General features: G+C 41.2%; 1 protein-coding gene across 1 annotated transcript in view; it reads right to left on the bottom strand.

Moving 5' to 3' along the window:
• Positions 1 to 27,459, bottom strand: part of LOC124126172 (adhesive plaque matrix protein 2-like) — a 145,791-nt gene extending 118,332 nt beyond the window's left edge. Inside the window, exon 1 of the mRNA XM_048386050.1 lies at positions 27,357 to 27,459. Within this exon, the coding sequence (XP_048242007.1) occupies positions 27,357 to 27,375 (19 nt within the window). The 5' untranslated portion in view covers positions 27,376 to 27,459. The remainder of the gene's footprint in view (positions 1 to 27,356) is intronic.
• Between the last annotated feature and the right edge of the window lie 341 nt (positions 27,460 to 27,800).

Raw genomic sequence — 27,800 nt, forward strand, 5'->3', positions numbered from 1 at the left:
GTTTCACGTTTAAGGCCAGCCTACCTCATCGATATGAAGGACTCTGCAGGGTTGCTGTTCCTCTTATTTGTCTTCTTATTCTAATTATTATTAACATCATTTATCATATCAACTAATATAATGTACCATGTCCTTAAAAGATAAATGCAAGTGAATATTGTCAGCAACACTTACTTATTTTGTTGCTGGTAAACATAACATGAACTCCTACCTCTCTCCTCACAATTAGGTAAATGTGACCGAGAAACATTGATTTCGTTTGTGCGGCCTCATCTAATTTGAACAGTACCTGCAGACATGAGCAGACATTAATCATACCGGGACACGATCACACACGCTAAGATCACGGGCATCGATCCACGCAATTGGAATACGCTGACATGCATCAACCAAGTCAGCGAGTCTGACCACCCGATGCCGTTCGTCGCCTCTTCCGGCAAGTATGGGTTGCTGAAGACCTACCCCGGAGCTGCACGGGTCAGTTGCCGCTTACGATTGGTTTGTTGTTTAACGCCGCACTCAGCAATATTCCAGCTATCTGTAAATAATCGAGTCTGGACCAGACAATCCAGTGATTGATATCATGAGTATCGATCCACGCAATTGGGATCGATGACATGCATCAACCAAGTCAGCGAGCCTGACCACCCAATCCCGTTAGTCGCCTTTTACGACAAGCATAGTCACCTTTTACGGCAAGCATGGGTTGCTGAAGACCTATTCTACCCCGGAATCTTTACGGGTCTTGCCGCTTACGACCAGCAATGGATGCAGGATACGCCATGCTAATCATCAGTAGACAGAATTTCAGTTGTTGTTGGCATACGGTTAAGGTTCATGGATGGATGCCACAGAAACCACATACTTCAAGATTACAGGGTATAACGATTGTAAAATGCATGGATACGGAAAATCAATTGATGCCCATTCATTTACACTGCATGGTCTTAATCTGTTTGACACAGCCATGCACCACACTATTCAAATGTTAGACTTCTATTCTGCACGATCAATGTACAGATTGGCAGCACTCGCATTACACGTAACTGATATGATCTCGGTTACAAAATGACCCAGTCGTAACGAGATAAGTGCATTTTACACGTAATGTTACAATGCCACATTGGAGGCAGGTACTTCATGTGTATGTGTTTCTTTTTATGTCTTCTGTAGGGTATTTTTGTTATATTTTTTTGATGTATGAACAACACTGATAGTTTTCCAATACAGTTGCTTAAGATTTTGTATATAGTCACATTTGAATTCACAAAACAACATCAAGGTAAACTATAGTAAATTGGTGGACATATATGTTTCTCTTATACAATTGATCAAGATGTGAATTAGTTTCTTGAGTGGTGCTGACGGTACGATGTTATTTGCGGGTTATTAAATATATAATGACCCACTGCATTGACATTGATATTATGTATACAATAGTAACACTGTTTCAATATTATTACTGTTAGTACCTTGGTAGATCATACAAGTTTTCAAACAAGAGAAAGTAGGTGAATAAATGAATGCAAATGAAATCTTAGCCCCTTACGTCCAAGTTGGAGTCGATTGTTTTAGACATATTATGTTTGTATATTTCTTGTTTCACGTCGCACTCAACTATTTTTCAGCTATGTGATGGCTGACTTAATAATCGAGTCTGAAAATTGCAGTAAGCATTATAAGCATGGATCTACGCAATTGGGATACAATGACATGTATCAACAAAGTCAGCGAGCCTGACTCCACGATCTCGTTATTCGCCTCCTACAACCAAGGGTTGCTGAAGATCAATTCAAACCCAGATCTTGAAGGAGCGTATACATTTGCTTGCAGCCGATGTGCGGAAAACGTCACCGTCTGTGAGTGCATCAGCGGAATTATGATTGTCCCCTTTCCTTTAACGCGCTGTCTTTCACTATTTGTCCCCCCGCGATGTATTATATGCTTAATACGATAATATTTCCTCAGAAGTATGCATTTTATATAGTTCGTAATGTGACAATGGCCGAGAAAAATATATCTGTTCGTGTCTTTCTGTGTGTAATCGTGGTTACGTGTGGCTATTTAGTAAGAAGATAAAAATCAAAGAATGAAAAAAAATCAATTACTGGCTTAGTCTTGTACACAGTCATCCTAAACGGTACACGACGTTGCCTGTACACTCAGACTCCGGTATATCGATTGCAGGGTATAATTGATCTGTTGCTGCACAACGAATGTAAAGAGTTGGAGGCCAACACGGCACAGCAGCGATATTGATAAAAAGCTAAATTCGGGGGGTTGTGCTTGGAGTTTGTCTGGAGAATGTATATGTTTTAGCAACAGCTGCAAAACCAGATATTTGTTTCATCTTTTCACGATAACCACCTTGCCACCCACCCCTCTCCCCTTGAATATCAGATGGTCAATTCCTTATGGACATTATTCAGTTGACCCGTGAAGATCGGGTTAGAATAGGTCTTCAGCAACCCATGCTTGCCGTAAAAGGCGACTATGCTTGTCGTAAAAGGCAACTATGCTTGTAGTAAGAGGCGACTAACGGGATCGGGTGGTCAGGCTCGCTGACTTGGTTGATGGGCACGTCATCGATCCCAATTGCGCGGAACGATGCTCATGATGTCAATCACTGGATTCTCCGGATTAGAACAAGCAGACATGCAACGAACATGTTTTGTTTTTGTTTGTTGTTCAAGACGTAGACCTATTCTACCCCGGATCTTCACGACACGTGAGCATGCACGTCGATAGATATGTGCAGTATCTTAAACGCAACGTTTATCCCCCTTTTACTACACCGTCACGAGAGGTGCGTGAACATGCATGTCGATAGATATGTGCAGTATTTTAAACGCAACGTTTATCCCCCTTTTACTACACCGTAAACTCTCGTTATAATGACATACTCCTTTGTCAGTCAGTAGCTTTAGTTTTAGTTTTTAGTGTTCAATATTTATATAGAAAATATATATGAACAGCATATGCAGTACCTAATGTTAAGTGGCTGTCTACTTTGGCATTTCTTATTGTTGAATACATATTCAGATGAGCCACAATGCCGTGGTACTATTTATGTTATAATTTACTGGCTTTGGTTTGTTGTTTTACGCCGCACTCAGCAACATTCCAGCTATATGACGGCGGTCTGTAAATAGTCGTGTCGTGGACCAGACAATCCAGCGATTTACATCATGAACATCGATCCACGCAATTGGGATCGATGACATGCATCAACCAAGTCAGCGAGCCTGACCACCCGATCCCGTTAGTCGCCTCTTACGACAAGCATAGTCGCCTTTTACGGCAAGCATGGGTTGCTGAAGACCTATTCTACCCTGGATCTTCACGGGGCTAATTTACTGGCATATATGAGGAGCACTGAGCCGTAAAGTACAGCTTATTTGTGAGCCAACGGCACTCCTATTATACTTTCTCAACATTCTCTTTCAATTTAAAAGACAACTTCAAAACCAAATAAATAATCCATAAACATACTGTACATTTAGGAGTCACACAGTACTTATCATTCTTTCGCAAAGTGAATTCCTAAATGTGACTTGACATTATTGTTGTTGATCCGTTAGTGTTCTTTGAATAATTAAAAGTACTAACTGCGTTGACGCATGTATTTTTACATTATCTGCATACGTTAATTCTAAGATGATAGTCATCGATATAAACAATAATTACATACACAATTTTATTTTTGTTGGCAAATTCGAATGCAACAAATATATTTTGCAAATTCCTGAGGCGTGTGTCATTGTGTCGGTGAAAGAAGTGATATATCAATTTAAAGCACAGTCATATTGGGTTGAGCAAACACAGTACGACCAGTTTATAGTTTTCACAATAGCCTACGGACCCCACTTCGCATTGACGCGGCGCGTAAATTACGCATCAGAAAAAAATGTAAAAAACCACAATGCGTTACATTTCCATTATCATCAAGGAGCGCACGTCTTTGTATTTGCACACACCCAAGATGTTATCTGTAACTTAAGATGTTACTCAAAGCTATTCAGCATTGAATGCATGTCATTTCAGGACCTGCCATGTGTTGGTTCAAGTCATAATTCTCCCCGTCTATAACAAAACATGTTTGTTATTCTGATATTGTTATGGATGTCGATTGTAATTTTAACCAAGAGGCTCTGTATTTATGGAGGCGCCACGTTGTTCAATCGAGTGAGCATTTTCAGAGGCAGAAACAAGCATAGACAATTGTGCACACTTGTGAAGATCGGTAATGAGAGGAGAGGATATGTCTCGAATGACGTGCCAAGGCGAGCACATAATAGTAATTCTTAAAGGGGGTAAGGTCGATGCAGATGACGAGGCTAATGTCATAATCTTAAAAGTCTTGTTTGCAGACCTGGGTGACTCGGACTCGCTTATCATTTCAACCAGATTTATATGGTTATTACGAACAACATGTAGGGAATTTATTAAATTCATATAACATATTTGGCTGTCAATGGTTTACTATTGACACTCATACCTTATCAGTTTAGTACTTAAAACATTTAACAGATGAAATACAATGAAAAAACATTGATGGGGTCTATTGTTTCAAAAACGATGTGCTGTTTGTTTTGTTTTATGGTGCATGACAAATTTCCCCTGTAGGTGTGAGTGAGTGAGAATGGTTTTACGCCGCTTTTAGCAATATCACGGCGGGAGACACCTGAAATGAACTTCACACATTGTACCCATGTCGGGAATCGAACCCGGGTCTTCGGCCTGACGAGCGAACGCTTTACCCACTTGGCTACCCGACCGCCCCTCCCCTGTATGAGTAGCACAACAAAAAACGTTTTACAAGTTGTTCCCAAACAACACACATGTACAGGAACATATTTTCAATCATTCAATTTTTAATCTAGTCTAACATATATTATTATCTCCACCTGACGTTAGATACAGAATCCCCATTAGATACCAAGCACGAAAAACGTAGAGCTAAATGTACCAGCTTGTATGAAGACCAGCACAAAGTTATTGACTCATCAACACACATGTTCGAACCCAATAGGGTATACTGTTTCTCATTGTAGTCTTTGCTGCATGATTTATGTTCACAGTTAGACATGTAAACAATATCCATACGTCTAAATACACCAGTCCTAAAATATTCCTCCCAGTGGGTGAAGGACCCTTTGCATTAATAGCAGACTGAAATCTGACCTGTCGAACACATTTTTTTCGGTTTCAATTACAACCGTCCTCAGTCTGCCTACACAGATAGGATCATTGTCAGGGTATAGCTAAAGTATGTATTATCCCTGACAACATACTTGGTTGTAATCAGTTGGGCTTCGTCGATTTAGACATTACCCAAGCATCGAACGCAGTGCATTTGCCACATGAAACGTTAACTAAATGCTTCCTTTACACACTCAGGCTGTATTTAGTAAATGCTGTCAGATTGTTCATGGTATGGTAACCAACTATCAAACATACCTATTTACTAGACCGCCTAAGTGGTGTAGGGGATACTCTCCGAGCGTCTGCGACATGCATCAACCAAATCAGGGAGCTTGACCACCCGATCCCGTTAGTCGCCTCTTCCGGCAAGCATGGGTTGCTGAAGACCTATTCTAACCCGGTTCTTTACGGTTCCAAATGCAAATAAAAAGTGAGTAAACACGAAGGTGTAAATTGCAAATGGATATAGTTTTGTACACACAAATATGGTGCGGAGATATGGTGTACAAAAGTAAGAAAAAGCATTGCAATTATACACACTAAATATTGTAATTATACTTTGAAAATAGGATAATAATGTTTAAATACTGCTGTATTAGGTGAACCTGGAAGAACGAGAATGTATGAACTTAAGACTGCCTTTTGGTAGCTATCAAAAGCATTGCTCTTTCATGCTATTTAAACATGATGAATTAGGTTATTAAAATTGGGTTTCATTTGTTAGATATATATTGTTTAGTTATGGCTTTGGTAATGTATGGTTGATGTCGGACACTGTGATGCTTTTATTTATACATTTAAGGAAAGAACTAGAGATTTCCTTATGCAGGAATGGAACACATGGAAGTATAAATAGATATAATGGAATGGAACACATGGAAGTTTAAATAGATATATTTAAACAATTAACATGTAGTGGGCTAAGTGAGTAATGGCTCAGGCAAATTGGCAGTCCAAACAAACTTGAATCAAATAGTTAAAGACCCTTTTTGTCATCGAACGTGTTATGACTCCATTTTGCACTACATTCAGTTGAAGGTGTTTTCTTATGCATCATCACCCGTTGTTTCAACTGTTTGGTAATACGAGTCGACTGCAGTGTCCGGCTCTAAAAGTTTGAAGTTGCTGAATTCCGACAATTGGATCCCTATTGTTCTTCTGATCCTATTATTCATGGGTGACCTTAACCTGTGTAAGCTGCACACCCACTGCGCGTGTTATCACATGTCGAAACTGTTTTGATTTTCATACAGGAATTACCTAATCTCTCCTCGAAACGAACCTTAATCTTTGCGACTACGTCAGTTACCAAGCTATCACCCGCTGTGTGTTTAGGGGCATGACATACATTCTTACTTAAATGAAGCAATTATAAATACCTACAGGTCCGGGGTAGAATAGGTCTTCAGCAACCCATGCTTGCCGTAAAAGGCGACTATACTTGGCGTAAGAGGCGACTAACGGGATTCGGTGGTCAGGCTCGCTGACTTTGTTTGAAGCATGTCATCGTATTGCATCAATTGCGTGGATCGATGCTTATATTACTAATCCCTGGATCGTCTGGTCCAGACTCGGTTATTTACATACCGCCGTCGTATAGATGGAATATTGCTGACAAACAAACAAATACCTACAGGTTATGCTACAATACACTTAACAGTAAATTCTGATCGCACATCGATTTGCCTCATGAATAAATACGATACAGACCATAATATTTGTTTGTTTAAAGCCGCACTCAGCAATATTCCAGCAACATGACGGCGGTCTGTAATACATCGAGTCTGGACCAGACAATCCTGTGATTGACATCATGAACATCGATCCACGCAATTAGGATCGATAACTAACATGCATCAACCAAGTCAGCGAGCCTGACCACCCGACCCCGTTAGTCGCCTCTTACGACAAGCATTGTCGCCTTTTACGGCAAGTATGGGTTGCTGAAGAACAATTCTATCCCGGATCTCCACGGGTCCCAGACCACACAATAGCTCCAATTAACGTTAAGTGTATAATTCCAGTGAAAGTATTCAGATTTGCAAGGAAAATTTCTTTCCATCTTCTTCCGAAATTTCTATAGACTTACAATTTGTATGGCTTGACATGTATATGCACATGTTCAGCAGTGTTCAACAAGCCAGTTATTTAGTGTACACATTTTTCAGCCACTTCAAACACGTTAGTTAACACTTCAATATAAGATAGCTTCGCAAGAAATTGCAAAGTACAATGAAGCGTAGGTTTATTTCACAATATAACATTGTTCTATCGTGACGTCAATTCTGGAGATTCGAACAAGCGCTCGAAACTTGATGACGTCGTAAATTAGACGATGTTATTTTTGAGAGGGAAGAGTCGAGTGAGTTGTTCCCCATAGATGTAGCTGGCCAACGTAGATAAACGAAATGGCCGAACGATCGCGTCCAAAAGTGAGAGAGAAAAGGGACAGATAATCGACGTGAGAATTATGAGAATATGCGTGAAAGTTGGTTGGTTGGTTTGTTTTTTAACGCCGCACTCTGCGGTCTGTAAATAATCGAGTCTGGACCTGATAATCCAGAGAATGATATCATGAACATCTATCCACGCAATTGGGATTGATGTGTAAATATTCGAGTCTGAACAAGACAATCCAGTGATTTAACATCACGGGCATCGATCAAGGCAATTGGGATCGGTGACATGTATCAACCAAGTCAGCGAGCCTGACCACCCGATCCTGTCAGTCGCCTCTTACTACAAGCATAGTTGCCTTTTACGGCAAGCATGGGGTGCTGAAGACCTATTCTACGTTGCTGAAAACCAAATATAACAAAGTCATTCATAAAAATGGACTTTTCTGACATTGCCTAGTTCGGATTCTATTCAGGCAGTCATTTAGATATAGTTACTATGTTAAAACGTACATTTTATTAACATCATTGAAGAGGCTGTTCATAATATTGATATCCCACATAAGAAAAATACGACTTGTTGTTTATCGTACATTAAAACACTGCAGAGAGAATAAACAATATATTCCATTTAAACAATGTTTATTCTCTCTGCAGAGTCTGTTTCGTAAGATGAGCAACTACTACTCCCACTCGTCATTTATTTCTTAATGATCCACGCAATTGGGATCGATGACATGCATCAACAACGTCACAAACCTGACCACTCAATCCCTTTAGTCGCCTTTCACGACAAGCATGGGTTGCTGATCATGAAGACCTATTCTACCCGGATCTTCACAGGTCTCCACGCAATTGGTATCGATGACATGTATCAACCAAGTCAGCGAGCTTGACCATCCGATCCCGTCAGTCGCCTTTCACGACAAGCATAGTCAGTGGCCTTTTACGGAAGTATGGGTTGCTGAAAACCTATTCTACCCGATATCTTCATCTCTGTGATAAAGCTTTAATACTGCTGACTGGCATAAAACATTAGTACACGCACACTCAATCAATCGTTCCTTTCATTGACATTTATAGGTCCACTGCAAGCTATGCCAATTTTGGAGTGATTATAGGTCCACTGCAAGCTATGCCTGTCGTAAGAGGACCCGTGAAGATCCGGGGAAGAATGGGTCTTCAGCAACCCATGCTTGCCATAAAAGGCGAGGATGCTTGTCGTAAAAGGCGAAAAACGGCATCGGGTGGTCAGGCTCGCTGACTTGGTTGATGCATGTCATCGATCCCAATTGCGTGGATCGATGCTCATGATGTCAATCACTGGATTGTCTGGTCCAGACTCGATTATTTACAGACCGCCGTCATATAGCTTGAATATTGATGAGTGCGGCGTTAAACAACAAACCAACCAAATCGTAAGAGGCGACTAAATAGATCGGATTGCCAGGCTCGCTGACATGGTTGACTGCATGTCATTGTGTATACAGTCGCGTCGATCGAGGCTCATGATGTCAATCACTGGATTATCTGGTCTAGACTTTCAGGTCAAATTAATGTTATGGTTATTGTACGTCGCTTCAATCAGTTATACACAAATGACGCCCTCAAAAAACTCTGTGCACTGTAAGACGACAGCAATGATCGTAAAATCGTTTCAAGACCTGGGATTCCCTTTTCCATAATAACAAAACACCCGTGAAGATTCGGGTTGGAAGAGGTCTTCAGCAACCCATGCTTGCCGAAACAGGCGACTATGCTTATCGTAAGGGGCGACATGCGGGATCGGGTGGACAGGCTCGCTGACTTGGTTGCTGCATGTCATCGATCCCAATTGCATGGATCGATGCTCATGATATCAATCATTGTAGTGTCTGGTCCAGACTCGATTATTTACAGACCGCCGTCATATTGAATATTGCTGAGTGCGGCGTTAAACAAGAAACACTCAAAATGAGTTGTAAGCGTCACTCATGCGCCATTGCGATCATGAAAATAAGACCAGAATAAGCACCTATTTGATGCTGAACTGGAGCGATGTTAGTGTGTGTAAAACACACATTACTGCACTCTTCCCTCTTATACTCTATTTATCGTATGACTCGTTGTAAGATAAATGATATCCAATAGCCACTCGTGTAATAATCGATGCGTGATGATCCGGAATAGCATAGGTCTTCAGCAACCAATGCGTACCGTAAGAGGCGACTAACGAGATCAGGTGGTCAGGCTCGCTGACTTGGTTGATGCATGTCATCGTATCCCAATTGTGTGGATGGACGCTTATGATGTCGATCACTGGATTATCTGATCCAGACTCGATTATTTACAGACCGACGTTATATAGCTGGTTATATAGCTGGATTATTGCGTGTCGCTACATAAGTGCAATAATCTTGGACGCGACGTTAAACCCCAATTCACCTCATCCATAAATACCTCTGCCACTAACGTTGCTTAGTTTTACTTTTGGATGATGACTAGAATCTTGCCTTCGTGTCTTTATATTTGAAATATAGCAACACGAGTTCAGATAACGTTTCAGAACAGATCCTTTCGCACATATGTAAACAGGCGACTCAATGGTTCGGGTGGTCAGGCTCTGTCATGACCTGGATGATTGCATGCCGCTGTGTACCACCACGTTGCTCTGATTGCAGGCCACCATCAAAAGGCTGGAGTGTTGCGTCCCATTTCTAGCAAAATACTGAATTCTACAGTACTGTCATGGTTATTTTACGTCACTTCAATATGACACACTCTTCGTCACCAAAGAAATTCGCATATTGTATTACAGATCTAGTAGTAGTACTACAGAAGTAGTGCTAAATATTATTTGACATGGCTCCATTCTCTTTGTCCGGTCATTAACTATTGTACCGTCATATAATTTCGCTTGACATATATTTCTGTCCAGCCATGTCGAATAGCGTTGTGCCTAATAATTTACGAGATGTAACGTATCAACGTTTATCAACAAACATGCTCAGAATTAAGTAACAAAGCGTAAACCACCACTCCGAAAAAATCGACCCGTGAAGATCCGGGATAGAATAGGTCTTCAACAACCCAAGCTTACCTTAAAAAGCGTCTATGCTTCTCATAAGAGGCGACTAACGGGATCGGGTGGTCAGGCTCGCTGACTTGGTTATTGCTTGTCATCGTATTCCAATTGCGCAGAACGTTGCTCATGCCGTCAATCACTGGATTGTCTTGCCCAGACTCAATTATTTACAGACCGCACGCCATATAGCTTGAATGTTGCTGAGTGTGGCGTTAAACAACAAACAAACAAACAAACAAAAAACAACCCTCACTGTTACAATGTGAAAGAGTAACATCAACCTCAACGAAGGACCACGTGGTTACATTTAAGGTTCACGAACAATCCAATTCAATGATGGTCGTGTGAGTTATTGGCGACGTCATGAGAAACGCCATCGGCAGGGTGTTTTGGGGTGGGAAGGAATCTCCGCATAAGCCAGTCTTTTGTTCCTACACCGACAACGTCATAGCCTCCTTCGACGTCACCATTTGCTCAAGGTCAAGGTCACAGCGATGATTTTGTGATGATAATAACAATCGATTTCATCTTAAGCTCATCATTCTGGACAACCTGCTGAGGATCCGCATTCAAACCCAGGTGAGTCCCCTTACTTTCGTGCCTTGGGTGTGCTTAGCAGACATGTACACCACCAAGAGAACTTTTGGGACTGGGAATGGTTCTCCAAAATGCATGGCAGTAGATCCGCCAGTTGATTATCGACCGTCTTTTACTGAGTATGCGATGTCCAGGAAAATCACCTTTCCAGAGGCTTGAGGCGCCCCGATTCGATATTGATCACATTTAACTTTAACCCCTGTAGTCGTTTGATAAAATATGACAACATTCCCAACACCTCAAAGCGAGAGAACCTTTTTCTGTCTCGATGATCTGCCGAAACAGATTCCAGGGGGTGTATAAGCAAAATAGTGGTTACAGTCATGAATGGATCACAGAAAATCAGTGATGACACAAAGTGAAACTTAAGGCCCCTTTACACAGGGCTGCGACCTTTCTGCCACCTTTGAGTGATCAAAAACCGGCCAGGACGCTCAATGGTCGCCTAAACCCAGAAAATCATGTTTCTATGTAACTACTCCAGCAGTTGTTCAGCAGTAAGTGCTCGAGTTGTTCAGCGTCTGCAACCACAATGAAACACTGCAGGTACACGCCCTATATTTCTAGGCAGGCTGAGGAGGCACTACAGGTAGCTCAAAGGAGGCAGAAAAGAGGCAGAAGGATTGCCATGGTGTCTCAAGGGTTGCCGTGGTCGCCGAATGAGGCATGGCGGTCGCCAAAGTCATCGTTCAATGCACGCTGTTGATCGCCCAAAGGAGGCAAAAGGGAGGCAGATGCGTCGCCCATGATCGACGGGAAAATATCTCAGCAGAACGCATCTGTTACCTGGCGACCATTGGGCGACCAATGGGCCTTCATTCCGCAAAGGCGGCAGTGCTTGTGCCTGCCTGCTGCCTCCTTTGAGCCACCTTTGAGCAACCAGCCTCCTCGGCGACCTTTGTGCGACTGTTTTTAACATGTTCAAAAATTGACGGCGACCATGGCGTTCAACCTTCTATGTACCACTTTGGAACGACCTAGGCAACCATTCTGCCTCCTTTGAGCCTCCAACGACGACCTGGTTAATTTTATTGTCGCACACGGGAGGCACAAAGGTCGCCATCCTGTGTAAAGGCCCCATTAGCAAGTTTGTTTGTATAAACTCTTACCATTAGGATTTTGTTTCATATTCTCTCACATCAAAGCCCTTGATCCCCACATGCTAACATGGGGTTAATGTGTTAATGTGCATACGCCTTGATAAATGTTGTGATCCATAAATCAAATACATAAGTGATATTGTGTTCTGTTTTGTGTTTCCGCTGGGTACCATTTCATGATATCAATCACTGGATTGTCTTGTCCAGACTCGATTTTTTTACAGACCGCCGTCACACAGCTGGAATATTGCTGAGTGTTAAACATGAAACAAACCAACTAACAAACTTGTTCATTATTATCATCCAGGTGATTCGACGTCTTCATGTACTGAGGATGCGGACTGTCTGAACTCTGGGACATGTGACACAAGCAGCTCTCCCTATACCTGTATTTGCACCGGTGGCTACGGTGGAACAACTCGTGCTGATGGTAGATCAACAGACTCACCGACAGCCATTATCACAGGTACCATATAAATTCGTAACTATTTTCATTTTTGACGTAGGTTTGCACAACCTGGAATATTATCTGTCTGAATTGAAGAAATACATGCCAGAAATAAAACAACCTGTGTTACAAGTTGTTTCGCAAGCCAGTAATGTGCCAGTATTAGAAGCCAGTAATGTGCTGATCAAAACAGGCATCAGGATGCATGTGATCAATGTAATGGCGCGCAATCTGTTTGTGTTAATTTCTGGCATATTCGTGTGCGTTATATTTAACATAATGGTATAAAGCCCATGTATGCTTCTTAAAGCAGTTGTTACCGACGCCATTTGGGTACCCCGGGTACAATGTAAAGTGTTGAGACCAATAGGGTTGCCAGAAACCAAAGTTCGTTGGTTTAAATCCAAGGTTTGCTCTGAATATGTTCCTTGGTTTGTCAGCACCATAATCATGCTAATTGGTTTCAGTTTAGGTGGAAAACGTTAAAACCCATCATGATGTCGAGCTTTATTCCCAAATTAAGCTGACGCATAACTGAAATGTTGTTCAAAGCGGCGTGAAACCAAAGTCCCCTACTCACACCAAGGAAACATAGAAGAATATTACACAAAGAGAGTACAGCTCAGTCAGTCTTTTGATGAAAGATGACACACAAAACATTCTGTGACGTTATGCACTTCTTCAATTTCTTGCGACAATCCGCATGTTTGGGTCGCTTTCAGACAATCAGAACAATACACCTATTACAGTCAACGAGCAAATCATGGCGAAATTTCACCAAATGCAATACATTTACAATATGATATTGCTATATATTTACAGTCCCGATATGTACTACTGACGATGCCTGCAAGAATGGTGGCGTTTGCAACAAGGCAGTCTCGCCATACGCTTGTGCATGTGTTACTGGTTACACCGGCAAGGTTTGTGGTATCTATTCATCTGCATCAGTACAGTTGACACTCTTCGGAATTGAGGTGCTTATTCGTCCACAGTAGAGTCTTATTGTTGGTTCCTTTTGACGGACTTAACTTCAGATGATTATTTGAATAAATTACACATTAACTTGTACCTTTGAATTGACACAATATTAATCAAACGAGGATCAGGTGTCAAGGAAGGAAATCAGCATCATTTCGAATATGGCGTTTTGTATTCTCAATTGCCAAACGAGTGATGAGGATTGGAATTAAGTCATTACATTCACGGATAACAGATATTTGAAAGCTTTGAATAGTGTAACCGTGATCAAACAACATAAGAGCAAGAGTTTTATGACGCGTACGTTCTTTGAAATCTTCGTAGAAAGAGCATACACGATTGTACCTCGTCAGTTGTGAAATGTAGATATCAAAGGCTGGAATATTGCTCAGCATGACTGAATCTCTGAATCTTTATGCATAGATATGGGGCTATTTCACCCATAGATATGGGTCTCTTTTATTTCTGGTTCAGGAGGATAAATAAGTGGAAGGGAATTGGCCATTTGACCATGAATGGACGATATCAGATCACTAATATATGTATGAGATCATTAATATATATATATATATGAATCTTTAGTTAAAAGGCATAATTCACTTATTGTGCGAAATTCCTACTCGTATGCATAAAGAAATAAATAAAAAAAGGATTGAAGTACACATGGTGCTCATGGATGCCTACTTGCCTCAATTTCCTACTCGCAAATTTCACACAGATTTTGTCCCTGAGTAAGTCGTTTTCACCAGTCTTCCTCTATGTGAAAACACTCTCTACAAATTAAAAATATCAATCCTCTATGTACACTCATAACGTATGGTTTGCATTTATGTTCACAGTATGAACACATAGAAATACACATAGCTTGGGACACACACACGCACGCACGCACGCACATGCACTTACGGGTAGGGTCATACACACACAAAGACCCGTGAAGATTGCGGGGTAGAATAGGTCTTCAGCAACCCATGCTTGCCGTAGAAAGCAACTACGCTTGTCGTAAAAAGCGACTAATGGGTTCGGGTGGTTAGGCTCGCTGACTTGGTTGATGCATGTCATCGATCCCAATTACGTGGATCGATGCTCATGATATTAATCACTTGCATGTCTGGTCCAGACTCGATTATTTACAGACCGCCGGGGGGGGGGGGGGGGGGGGGGTGGTATGGGTGGTTGGGAGAGATTTATATATACCCTCTATATGTACATTCCCTGATTCAAATTATTCGAGTTTCTGAAATGTCCAACACATGTTTCTACAGATAAACGGTGTGTGGTCATGATCATGGCGTTAACGTGATTGTTAATGTGTCAACGTTTCTCTAGTTTATCAGGAGCTGTAAAATTTGTAGCCATTCAATAATTCGTTTGATGATTGTAGATTTTGTACAAAACACGTCAAACTAACATCAGGCAACAGTTATCCGATTTCTCCGTTTAAGAGCAGCAGGTCGACGAGCAAGACGTTATGCTCGACGCGTCAAATTGAGCCGACAACATCGTCAACAACGACTGCATTGACGTCGTCAACACAGGGTATGGTCTCAGCTGCGATGGAGAGATGTCTGGTTCAGCGACGAATCAAGATTTCTCCTCCGTTCAGGGGATGGAAGAGGAGGGGTCTACAGACGTCGGGAAGAACGTTAAGCCGGAAACTGCGTACAGGAAGTGGACAGGTTTCGTGGGGGTGGTTATCTCCCAACAGGGCAGGACAGGTTTGGTCCATATCCAGGGCAATCTTACAGCACGGGTCACAAGAGCCTGTCTACACAACAACAACGTTGATGTTCTCCCCTGGCCCTCCAAATCCCCGGTTTTGAGCCCGACAGAGCACCTGAAGGATGAAATGTATAGACGGCCTCAACCACAACCAAAGACGTTGCAACAGTTGGCCACCATCGATTCCAACGGGGGACATACGCGTTATTGAAGATATCTGACCTTTGGACTGTTCCTATATGCCGATAACTGAGATGACTACAATCACCAAGTGTTCTCTCCACAATATTTTGGCTTAACCTTGTACAGTTCCTCGTATAAATGTATTTTCCTACCTCACACTATTCTGGCTTTGCTTTTCTCTTTTTGAAGAGTATATTATCTGAAAATGTCGCTTGGAAAATCACAAACTTAATACCACGCTTGTTGTCAATGGCGTGGGTCAAATGAATACCAACACATTCGCAGATTAGGTGTTGTCCCCCTAAATCCTTTTCCCCCTATTCAGAAAAAAAAGAATGTTGTATGTTTGTTTAACGCCGCACTCAGCAATATTTCAGCTATACAACGGCGGTCTGGAAATAATCGATTCTGGACCAGACAATCCAAGTATTGATATCATGAGCATCGATCTACGCAATTGAGATAAGATGACATGCATCAACCATGTCACCGAGTCTGATCACCCGATCCTGTTAGTCGCCTTTTGTGCTGTTACTGTGTCAAATGACACCATTCGGGTGATGTCAGGCACGCAGTCGTCCGTCCTGTCAGCTGGCGATCTATGTCCTGGACGATCGCTTGCCTTTCCAGATATTCCGGATGGTGTAACGTTACGACAGTTTCGAGAATTCCAACATACTGATATTTGGGATTCACCGCGCATAACACCTGACTATATACAATACTGAACAATGTGTACACCTAAGTTGTGCCAGGTCAACATTACAGTACAATTTCAAGATCACCCAACTTGGCAATAAATCATTGATGAAATCACAACATTATTATTTGAGACATTTTCTTTTAGAATACATTTTCATTGCGATAACAAACCCTTCATATAACGAGGTTGCTTCCAGACCAACGACCAACTGTATATACACGCGACAAATAAAAGCCTTTATAAAACCAAAGGGATGACTGTTGTTAACTGTTTTGCATGCGTTTTTTGTGTGGTTAGGTTTTGATTTTTTCCATTTAAGGTATATAGTAAGAGCCACAAACTTCCTAACCTTCACATAATTAACTGAAGCAACAGTGTAATTGAAAGTTGAAATAGTTAATACATAAGCTGTACAATGAATATTACACCCATGTACCAAGTTGCAAATAAACGAACAAAAAATGACCAGATGACATACATTGAACGACTCTGACTGACAAAGAACATACGAGCACAAATATAATGATATTGCAAAATACAATAAAGTGAGAAATAAACCTTAGTTTATTTTAATTTAAACGGCAATGCCATGGCATCTGATTTACTGTCCATTTATTTAACAGTCAAGGGGAGACAATCCAGACTGTCAGTGGCTGATTATGCTGTAAGCGGTATTTGTTTTTTATTGTTGCAAGGGACACGTCACAGGCGCCAAACGTAACTTGCAAACTACACGTTGTGCAGGTGATTTTTCTCAGTCTGTTTGTTTAAATTCACTCAAAGAAGAATGTCTGTGAATAAAAAAGGCGAAGGAAACGAACAGCCAAGTCAGTTCGACTTTCGACAATGGTGCAGTGACAGCCATCTGAACAGTAAGACCGCACAAATTTTGAATGACGAAGACATTGATAGTCCAGTTGCGTTGTGCTTGATGTCACTAGATGACATTACTGAACTAAGATTGTCCGTAGGTCAGCGGAACATCCTAATTCAAGCAATAAAACAGTTGAAATCGCCGCAACCAGTACAGTCGCTGCCGTCGCCTGTCACAACAAAAACACTTGCGGGTGACAAACAGTTGAGTGACCTTGTAAACAGCTTGTCGGATGTACACCTCAAAGACTTCCTAGACCACACCACGTCGTTAGACATGGGACAACCCGGAAATGCTTCACTACAGGGACGAGGTGAGAAACCACTTCTAATTCCTGACTTTGTATCTAATCCCAGGTCATCAATGACCAGCGAAGAGACGCCTATAGTAGGTGATGGGTCAGCACAGCTGTATCTAAGGTCGTCGAGGGGGAAACCCCTTCCAGAACATGTGCCATTATCACAGTGGGTTTCAGCCAATGTCCGTATTTTGTCAAAATTGATCGACCACAGGAAAGCAGGTATTGATGAAATTAAGGAATATCTGGAATACACAGCTCAAATTGGGGATCTCTGTCAAACATATACTATCCCTTCAGTTATGCTTCTTGACAACGCACACAGATTGAGACAAGCACAGACCCAGTGTGGCTGGAGTGAAATATCGTTCCATGACCTATTCTACTTTTTAGAAAAGAGAACATTCCAACCCCGAAAAGCAAACTCATTTCAGAATGCCCATTCCAGCTCTCAGAGTGACAATCGTCCAACAGATGAGTCAGGCAGATCCATTTGCATTAATTACCAGCACCCCTCGGGTTGTAAGTTCCCAAACTGCAAGTATGCACACACATGTATAGTACCAGGCTGCAAGCAAAGGCATCCCCAGTTTGAACACCAGGATATCCCACCACGGTTTCGTACCTATAAACAATAAAGTCTCCAGCCCAATAGGGAATTGTACTGACGTGTGGGAAAGGGAATTAGAAGAGGACAGTGATTGTGAGTTTTTGATTGATGGGATCAAAAATGGTTTCTGGATTATTGATAAAAATGTAACAATTAGTGATGTTCTTTGTAAAAACTACAAGTCTGCCACAGATGAGTCTGTACGAACAATTGTTGAAGACCAAATTTCAGAGGAAATCAGCCGAGGCAATTATGTTATTGTAGACAGAAAACCAAAGCTTGTTAGTAGCTTGGGAGCAATACCAAAAGGCACTGGGAAGGTACGCTTAATTCATGATTGCTCTAGACCATGTGATCTGAGCCTCAATGATTATGCAACGACACAATCTTTTAAATATCAAACCATTGACGAAGCAATCAAACTTCTGCCGAGGGGTGGATACATGGCAAAACTGGATCTGAAAAATGCTTTCCGTGTGGTGCCGTTACATCCTGACTGCTATGAAGCTACCGGCCTGCTGTGGCAGTTCAAAAACTCAAGACTTCCAGTCTACATGATTGACACAAAGCTCCCATTTGGAGCTTCCAAGAGCCCTGAGATATTTAGCCGTTTGTCGTCATCTGTTCGTAGAATGTTAAGGCGCAGAGGTTTTGTGGTAGTTGTATACCTTGATGATTTTCTATGCATTGCAAAAACAAACTCTGAGTGTTGGAAAGCCTTCAGGACATTGAGAAGATTATTGACCGATCTAGGTTTTGCTATAAATGAAAGCAAAACGGTTGAACCTACTCAGAAACTGACTTTCCTAGGGATAGAGATTGACTCTACTACCTGTACCTTATCCTTACCTGCGGATAAATTGCTTGACTTGAAGCACATATTAGGGAAGTGGGTGACGAAAAAGAAAGCAACAAAGCGTCAACTTCAGGAAATTGTAGGTAAATTGAATTGGGCAGCACAGGTAGTACATGGAGGGCGCACATTTATGCGCAGATTAATTGACTTATGTAATACCCTTAAAAAACCCAATCACCATACCAGGCTGAATGTAAGCGCAAAGGCTGATATCAAGTGGTGGCATGAATTTTGTGAATGTTTTAATGGTACTGTGAAATTTATTGAAAATGAACCGGTGCCCGCAGCAAAGTTCTCCACGGATGCCTGCAGTGATGGTGGCGCAGCATGTTTCGGCCCTGACTGGGTCTATTATAATTGGCATACTGACTTCCCATTTGTTGAACATTTACACATCAATGTGAAAGAGTTGTTCACTGTGTATTTAGCAGTCAAACGCTGGTGTGTAACCTGGACAGACAAACATATCATTGTCTACACAGACGATACTTATACTATGCATACCCTTAACAAAGGTACTAGTCGTGACCGATTAGCCATGCGTTGGCTGCGCAAGATATTCTGGTTTTCTGCTGTGTATAACTTTAAATTTTCAGCCAGATATATCCCAGGCAAAGATAACCTTGCAGCTGACTCTCTGAGCAGGTTGCACAATGTTACATTTCTTTATAAATCAATACAGTTTATTCCGTTCTATTGGTTGTGTTGTGAAACTTGTTACAGGAAGTATATTCTAGTGCCAGCATCCTCACACGTGTCCAAACTAACTTTGTCCTATCTACAGGGCAAGTGGCTCAACAGTGGCGACACCTATATAGCGAGATGCAGCAGTTTCGACGGGCAACATATGCCGAAACTACTAAGCGCACATATTCCTCAATGAAAACTGCATATCTGAGATTCTGTCTGTACTTTAGTAGGACACCAGTTCCAGCCGACCGCATGACAGTACTGCTTTACAGAGTGTTCCTAACAAGATCCCTTTCAGCAACTAGTATTCCAGGATATATGAATATCATTCGCCTGCTTCATCTTGAGGTGGGGTTACCAAACCCCTTGGAGACATGGGAACAAAAGGCCCTGCACAAAGGTATCTTAAGACTAAAAGGTACACCAACGAAACAAAAACTTCCTATAACACCAGATATACTAAGGCGGATGCACAGTCATATGGACATGTCAGAACCATTCCTGGTAGCTTTTTGGGCAGCCTGCATCATTGCGTTTTTCTGTTTCTTGAGGAAATCTACCATGCTCCCTGAAACTAGAGGCAGTGGTTCAAGAAAGCAGACCTACTTGAGTCTGCACGATGCCAAGATTTCCCCTGACAAAGATAGTGCCATGAATACTGTCAGACACACAAAAACTATACAGTTTGGTCAGCGAGTGTTAAAGTTACCGCTGGCTAGGGTACCCGACTCTGTGCTTTGTCCTGTTAAAGCACTTGAACATTTGCTTTCACAATATAGTGAAGAACTTCAACATTCAAATGCACCTTTGTTTTCATATGTGGACAGAAGTGGAGTCCTCAAGAGTTTAACTTACAAAAGTTTTGTTAAAACATTGAAATATTATCTGGACAAATGTGGTTATGATTCTGGTGCATACAGCGGTCACTCTTTCCGCAGAGGCGGATGTTCCTATGCATTTGACATTGGCATTCCACCCTTGCTTATAAAGCTACGTGGTGATTGGCGCTCCAATGCATATGAGCGCTATGTTACAGTGTATGATGCAATGCATGAGAAACTTGCTCAATCTCTCAGTGCAGGGATAGTGAACTAAGTCAAACCACAGAACTTTCACCAGGTTATTCCTCTTGGGGGGTTTGGAGGTTTTATGTTTCGATTAAACATTTGTCATTATTAAATGACCTTTGCCCCCAAGAGGAATCGTTTGTTTTCCTTTTCCAGCCCATATGGCACTAGCGCTGGATTTCTTGTTGTTTGTCGTTTAAGACAATTACTTTGTCCGTGTACTACTAGCATATCAACCAAGGATTGGATGATGGAGTTTAAGTGAGAAATAAACCTTAGTTTATTTTAATTTAAACGGCAATGCCATGGCATCTGATTTACTGTCCATTTATTTAACAGTCAAGGGGAGACAATCCAGACTGTCAGTGGCTGATTATGCTGTAAGCGGTATTTGTTTTTTATTGTTGCAAGGGACACGTCACAGGCGCCAAACGTAACTTGCAAACTACACGTTGTGCAGGTGATTTTTCTCAGTCTGTTTGTTACCCACCCTCCCACCCGGAGGTTTTATGTTTCGATTAAATATTTGTCATTATTAAATGACCTTTGCCCCCAAGAGGAATCGTTTGTTTTCCTTTTCCAGCCGATATGACACTAGCGCTGGATTTCCTGTTGTTTGTCGTTTAAGACAAATACTTTGTCCGTGTACTACTAGCATATCAACCAAGGATTGGATGATGGAGTTTAAAGCAACCAAAAACATTTATTTTCCATAATCATAAGAAATCATTCCTACAAAAAGAGTCCATTGTATAATTCCGACAATAACATGACCAGATAAGTATTCATCAAGGGTGTTCTCAGACAATTGAAAACCCATGTAAAAAGCCTAACATACTTCTTAATTGACGATAACGTCGGCTCAAAATATCATGCTAACAATTGGGATCATAATTTTGAAACGATGGAAATTGTCTGTCACAGTAATACATTGGTGCAAGCTGTCTTAAAAACAAAATATTTATAGTCACAAGTTTAATGAAAAAAATCTGGTTTTGCAACTGTACCTAAAAAAAAAATCTGGTCTACATACAAAATATGATAATGTAATCCTCTCGGCTGAGGGGGCCTGAGTAGTATTGAATGCATATCGATCCGTTGTTGTTTAACAGTGTTATGACCTTTCGTATGACCTTATGATTGTTTAAGAACCACCGTCGTACAGCAGGTCCTCGTGGAGTACTTCTGTGCGGCGTCAGCCACCATACAAACTCTAAATGTAATGCAAATTGTGTGAGAGGTGGGTGCAAGCAGTATGGCTGGACATGTTTTATATCTTTGCAACGTCGGTGTCATCGATTTCAGTAATCCATTCATATAATGACTACCACTATTTGCCTTTTACGCTCTCTGACCGTAGAGCGGAAGGTCGGGAGTTCGATCCCTGGCCCTGTCATACCTAAAGACGTTACAGGAACGTACTTGTTGTTACCCTGCCTGTCGCTCGGCCTTAAGGGCCTAAAACGAGGATTGGTCCCAGCTCAGAGTCAGTATACTGTGTCTGTGTCGGGCATTCATATTAAACAGTAAAAATAGTTTTCAAAGACAGCATACATCATCACTCAAAAGGCAAAAGAAACATCATCATGAGAGTATCCACGCATCACGCTCATGTGGGTTAAGCTATAAATAATAATGTAGCTGTCCGCCTTGGCCTGAAGAGTGAGTGAGTGAGTTTGGTTTAACCCCGCTTTTAACAGTATTCCAGTTATATCGCGGCGTGTCAGCTTAATGTGGGAGGAAAGCCCGAAGTGATGCAGGTCTCAGACGTTTACCATTTCGGTGAAACCCACGAGCACGGGTATGGTGCTGACAAACCTAGAAACATAATCGGGGCGAACCGGGATTCGAACATAGGTTTCTGGCGTGCCCAAGGGACGCAGCTCTGCACGGCGAATCGCGGCGCCTTTGACGACTGGGCCACGCGTGCACCCTGGCCTGAAAATGTTCAGCGATTTAGATATTTTTCTATAACTCAGTTATCTTCGTCAATAAGATGCCGATAAGGAACATGAATCACGCCAATTTGCTGTTCCACTTCTGACACTTGCAAAGCATGACACAATTACAACGCATTTTTTTCACGTGTTTATATTCAGGCTGTTTGTAATCAACATGACAACGTCATACCTTTAAATTTGACTGTTATTTTAATTTTTTTTTTAGATTTGTAACATTTATAATATAATTATGTATATGAACATTTGCATTTTACTTTTTGTTCAAGTGCCACACTGCTACTATAAATTGTAGATATTTTGCCGTTGCAATGCTATCAAACGTGACAATCTTTGTCGATGAGTGGACATGAGTTGTAACACACGAACACATAATTTTTCTTGAACAAGAAGATTGTGCCCTTACATGTATGTAGCAAACTATCTTTAGGCTGTTTAGTGTCGTCGATTGCTAAAAAATGTTGACAAGGCTCAAGGGGTGAGCAACTTCCCTATATACACCAATGGCAAAGCTTGGAATTGCATCGGTGTATAACAAATGCGACTACGTTCAACAATTATTTCAGTGAGGGATTTTCAATTTCGTTTGCACGGTGAAGTATGCGTTAATATAAATGTATATTTAAAATGCAAATGAATGCAAAAACTGTACTGAACACGTGGTAAGTTTGCACATTGCTTTCTACGAATATTTCAAAGAACGTGATGCGACTCTTGCTCAACAGTTGTTTCATCAAGCTAAGAGCATTCACGCCCTTGAATATATGATCAATTCTATTATATTCAGATCAAAATAACATTTGAAGCAAAGAAGGTTTGGGTAAGCCTGGCACAGTCAGGCTAGCTGGGCTCATCATCACCTCATTGCAGCCCAGACAATGAATTGAACTTCTCCCAGGAAGCGCTGCCTGGTCAAACCCACCCAGAACATTACGGAAATGTGAAGACTCCCAAAGACTGCAGCCTTCTGCATTACCGCATGTTTTCCATAATCTTGTCAATCATATTAGTGTCAAATGGGACAGAAAATGCAATGATAAAATGATTTCTTTGGATTTATCAAAAAGGACAATATCAGGTTTGTTGGCCTGGATACGTCTGAGGCTGTTAACTGCCCTATACCAAAGAATGTTGTATTTATCATTTACCATCACGCCCTCTTCATAATCTAGGTTGTACCATGGATGGACCACTGTGTCGAAGCCACAAGCATGTCGAAGACGGTAATCAAAAGAATCAAGCCACACCTTCATGTCGCTTAAGAGTCGTGTTTGTGACAAATTTGGGCATCCACTGACAGTCTCATTAAATAAATTGCATAATCTACTTTTTATTTTTTCATGTTGATGCAAAATCACATATTTGCGGTTTCGGGTTGGAAGTTTTGGTTTGGTTTGTTTGTTGTTTTACGCCGCACTCAGCAATATTCCAGCTATATGACGGCGGTCTGTAAATAATCGAGTCTGGACCAGACAATCCAGTGATTAATATCATGAGCATCGATCCACGCAATTGGGATCAATGACATGCATCAACCAAGTCAGCGAGCCTGACCACCCGATCCCGTCAGTCGCCCTTAACGACAAGCATAGTCGCCTTTTACGGCAAGCTTTGGTTGTTGAACACCAATTCTAACCCGGATCTTCATGGTTCTCAGGTTGGAAGTGACGGGTTATGAGCAGCAAACAGAAAGCCTTCTGTTTCACGTTTAAGGCCAGCCTACCTCATCGAAATGAAGGACTCTGCGGGGTTGCTGTTCCTCTTATTTTTCTTCTTCTTCTAATTATTATTAACATCATTTATCATATCAACTAATATAATGTACCATGTCGTTGAAAGACAAATACAAGTGAATATTGTCAGCAACACTGACTTATTTTGTTGCTGGTAAAACATAACATGAACTCCTACCTCTCTCCTCACAATTAGGTAAATGTGTCTGAGAAACATTATTTTCGTTTGTGCGGCCTCATCTAATTTGAACAGTATCTGCAGACATGAGCAGGCATTAACCATACCGGGACACGATCAGACACGCTAAGATCACAGTCTCCAAACACCGAACAATGTTAGTTGCCGCTTACGTTTGTTTGTTGTTTAACGCCGCACTAACCAATAAAGCTATATGGCGAGGGTCTGTAAATAATCGAGTCTGGACCAGACAATCCAGTGATTAACATCACGGGCATCTATCCACGCAATTGGGATACGATGACATGCATCAACCAAGTCAGCAAGTCTGACCACCCCATGCCGTTCGACGCCTCTTCCGGCAAGTATGGGTTGCTGAAGACCTATTCTACCCCGGAGCTGCACGGGTCAGTTGCCGCTTACAATTGGTTTGTTGTTTAACGCCGCACTCAGCAATATTCAAGCTATATGACGGCGGTCTGTAAATAATTGAGTCTGGACAAGACAATCCAGTCATTGATATAATGAGCATCGATCCACGCAATTTGGATCGATGTCATGCATCAACCAAGTCAGCGAGCCTGACCACCCGATCCCGTTAGTCGCCTTTTACGACAAGCATAGTCACTTTTTACGGGAAGCATGGGTTGCTGAAGGGATCTATTCTACCACGGGTCTTCACGAGTCTACTATGTAGTGATTTGTGTTTATTCTGTATGTAGTAGCATGTAATTATGTATATATCATCAAGTGTATTTTAAGGTCTTAGCCCTAGTTCAACCACCCAATCCATCCTCCTTCATAATTCCAATAGCACCGTCATCCTTGCGCTTGCCTTTCTATTGTTTCTCTGGTCCTTATTGTCTAGCCCCAGCCCCTTACTTTTAGTGACAGGCGCATTATCGGACTGGTCAGTTTGAATTTACACTTGTATTTGACTCTGCATGGAAGCAAGTTCTCAGTTCATCACTGAAATAATTCAGCCATTGTCACAGGTGTGTCCCTTGAAATCAAATGATGTATGATGTTTTGACATCATAGGGCACAGTGCCAGACACTTGGTGAGGATAATTATATTTTATATGTATTAATGTTGACATGTACTTAAATTGTATCTGATTGGTTCATAGGAGGGGCATAGAAGGGCCACAAATCGTAATAACAACATGTGGCGCTACGATCGAGGTCAGGAATTCCAGCCTAGTTCGGCAAGGGTGGAAATTGGGCTTTTAAAGTCAGTTAACTCTCTTGCTGGGGAAGATGCTGTATGTGAAGGCAATATAAACTTTGTTCATATTAAAATAGCACTAAGTTATGCTGAGGTCGGGCGAAGCGCGCCATGTTTGATTTTCGTACGTCAGCGAGCATCACACGACAAGGGGTTATTATTTTTGGATATCGTAAATACTCAACAAACACTTGAATTTAGGATAGGTGAATATTTATAAGTCATTAATTGTTTCCTGTAGATTCCATAGAGTGACACGTTAGATTGACCAGAACGTTCTTATATCTGCAACTGACATGATGACCTCTAAATGTTTATTCTGTTTATTGTTTGGATAATAAATTTACTGAAATGGTTCGTTCTGTTTTTTACCGATAGAAAAATCGAATTTATACTCATTTAGAATTAAGATATCAGAGATATGATAACTGGCACAAATTTAACGATTTAAACAGGTTCCTAAAATATAAAATGTGGAATTGATACACACCAAAAGGCTCTCTGGACAAAATAAAAGTATCTTCAGTAGTTTCTAAGAAAACGTCCCTATTACACACAGTATGTATCAAGTAGAATACCATGGAGCAAGGACCGCAACTCTTTAAAAAATAATTACGTCACCGAGTATTTCTTAGGTTTCTTTCATTCATATAATTTCAGTAGTTTCTGAGAAAACGTCTAACCACTGCAGACACTACGCATTAAGTAAAATAACATGGATCAACTCTGTACAAAATAATTTTCGTGACCTTTTTACGAACGCAGTCTTGACAAGTATCTCGCATAAAGGCATGGAAACTTTCATTTATGTAACTTCAGAAATTTCTGAAAACACTTGTCCCCATTTCATGCAGTATCCACAAATCTGAAAAGTACGGAACATGGGCCAAAATTAAGTCTGTCACAAATGAATATAGGACAACAATTCTCGAACTCATTTTAGATCATGACCAAGAACATCAGTGTGTAAAATTTCATTTCTCATACTTAAATAGTTTTTGAGGAAACTTGTACCCTTTGAGAAGCGGGTGGACAGACGGACGTACGTACGGGCGGACCTACGGACGGACGAACTACATCCCGATATCCCCCTACTCCTCTTCGAGGTGGGGGATAAGAAGAACTGAACTTTAACACGACCTCCAAAATGCGGTATCTGACTGGATGAATCAAATAGTAAAAAACCCGCCTATGACCGTATTTTCAGATGCGAAGCAGTCAACATGCTGTAACAAAAATGGATGGACCGGTCGATTCTGTAAATCAGTTTGAGCTAAGACATTTAACATATCCTTTGTTTCTCACGTGTATTCAAAATAATATTCCCTTGAGTTGTGTGCATTTCAAATGTACATGTATATGTAGTGGAGAGTATAAATTATCAAGAACCTAAATACATTTTTTTCAGAATTTAAAGGTATTGATAAAGTAATATTAAACGATCTGGAAAAAGCTGAAAACTCACAGTTGCTTGAGATACTCATTTTCAGAACCCATAGTCATTTATACTCTGTATAGTCCAACGAATCTCCGTTTGGTGTGTATACAAGTCTTCCTGTATATCTTCATGTTTTAACTTTCTTGACGACATTGACTGTCTATTTTGGACACTTGTACATTTATGTGAAACTCACGCATTTTGTCTTTACATGTTTTACGTTCAGAAAGTGTCACTTACACGATTTCATTTCGACTTGAGAGTTTCTTTGCTTGTGCAGAGGTGAGTTGCGTGTGGCCGTTAACATGTGCAGACAATTGTAAGGTGCACCGAGGCCTGACCCTGTTGATCTACCGAAGATAATAAACGTATAGATTACATGTTTCTGTAACCATACAGGTGTAACGCACAGTCGAGACCGTTGCAAATACAGTGGAGGGCCCGACATATCTTTAAAGAACTCTGGACATA

This window comes from Haliotis rufescens, unplaced genomic scaffold, assembly GCF_023055435.1.
Source record: "Haliotis rufescens isolate VD_foot unplaced genomic scaffold, xgHalRufe1.0.p SCAF_6, whole genome shotgun sequence".
Taxonomy (NCBI): Eukaryota; Metazoa; Mollusca; class Gastropoda; order Lepetellida; family Haliotidae; genus Haliotis; species Haliotis rufescens.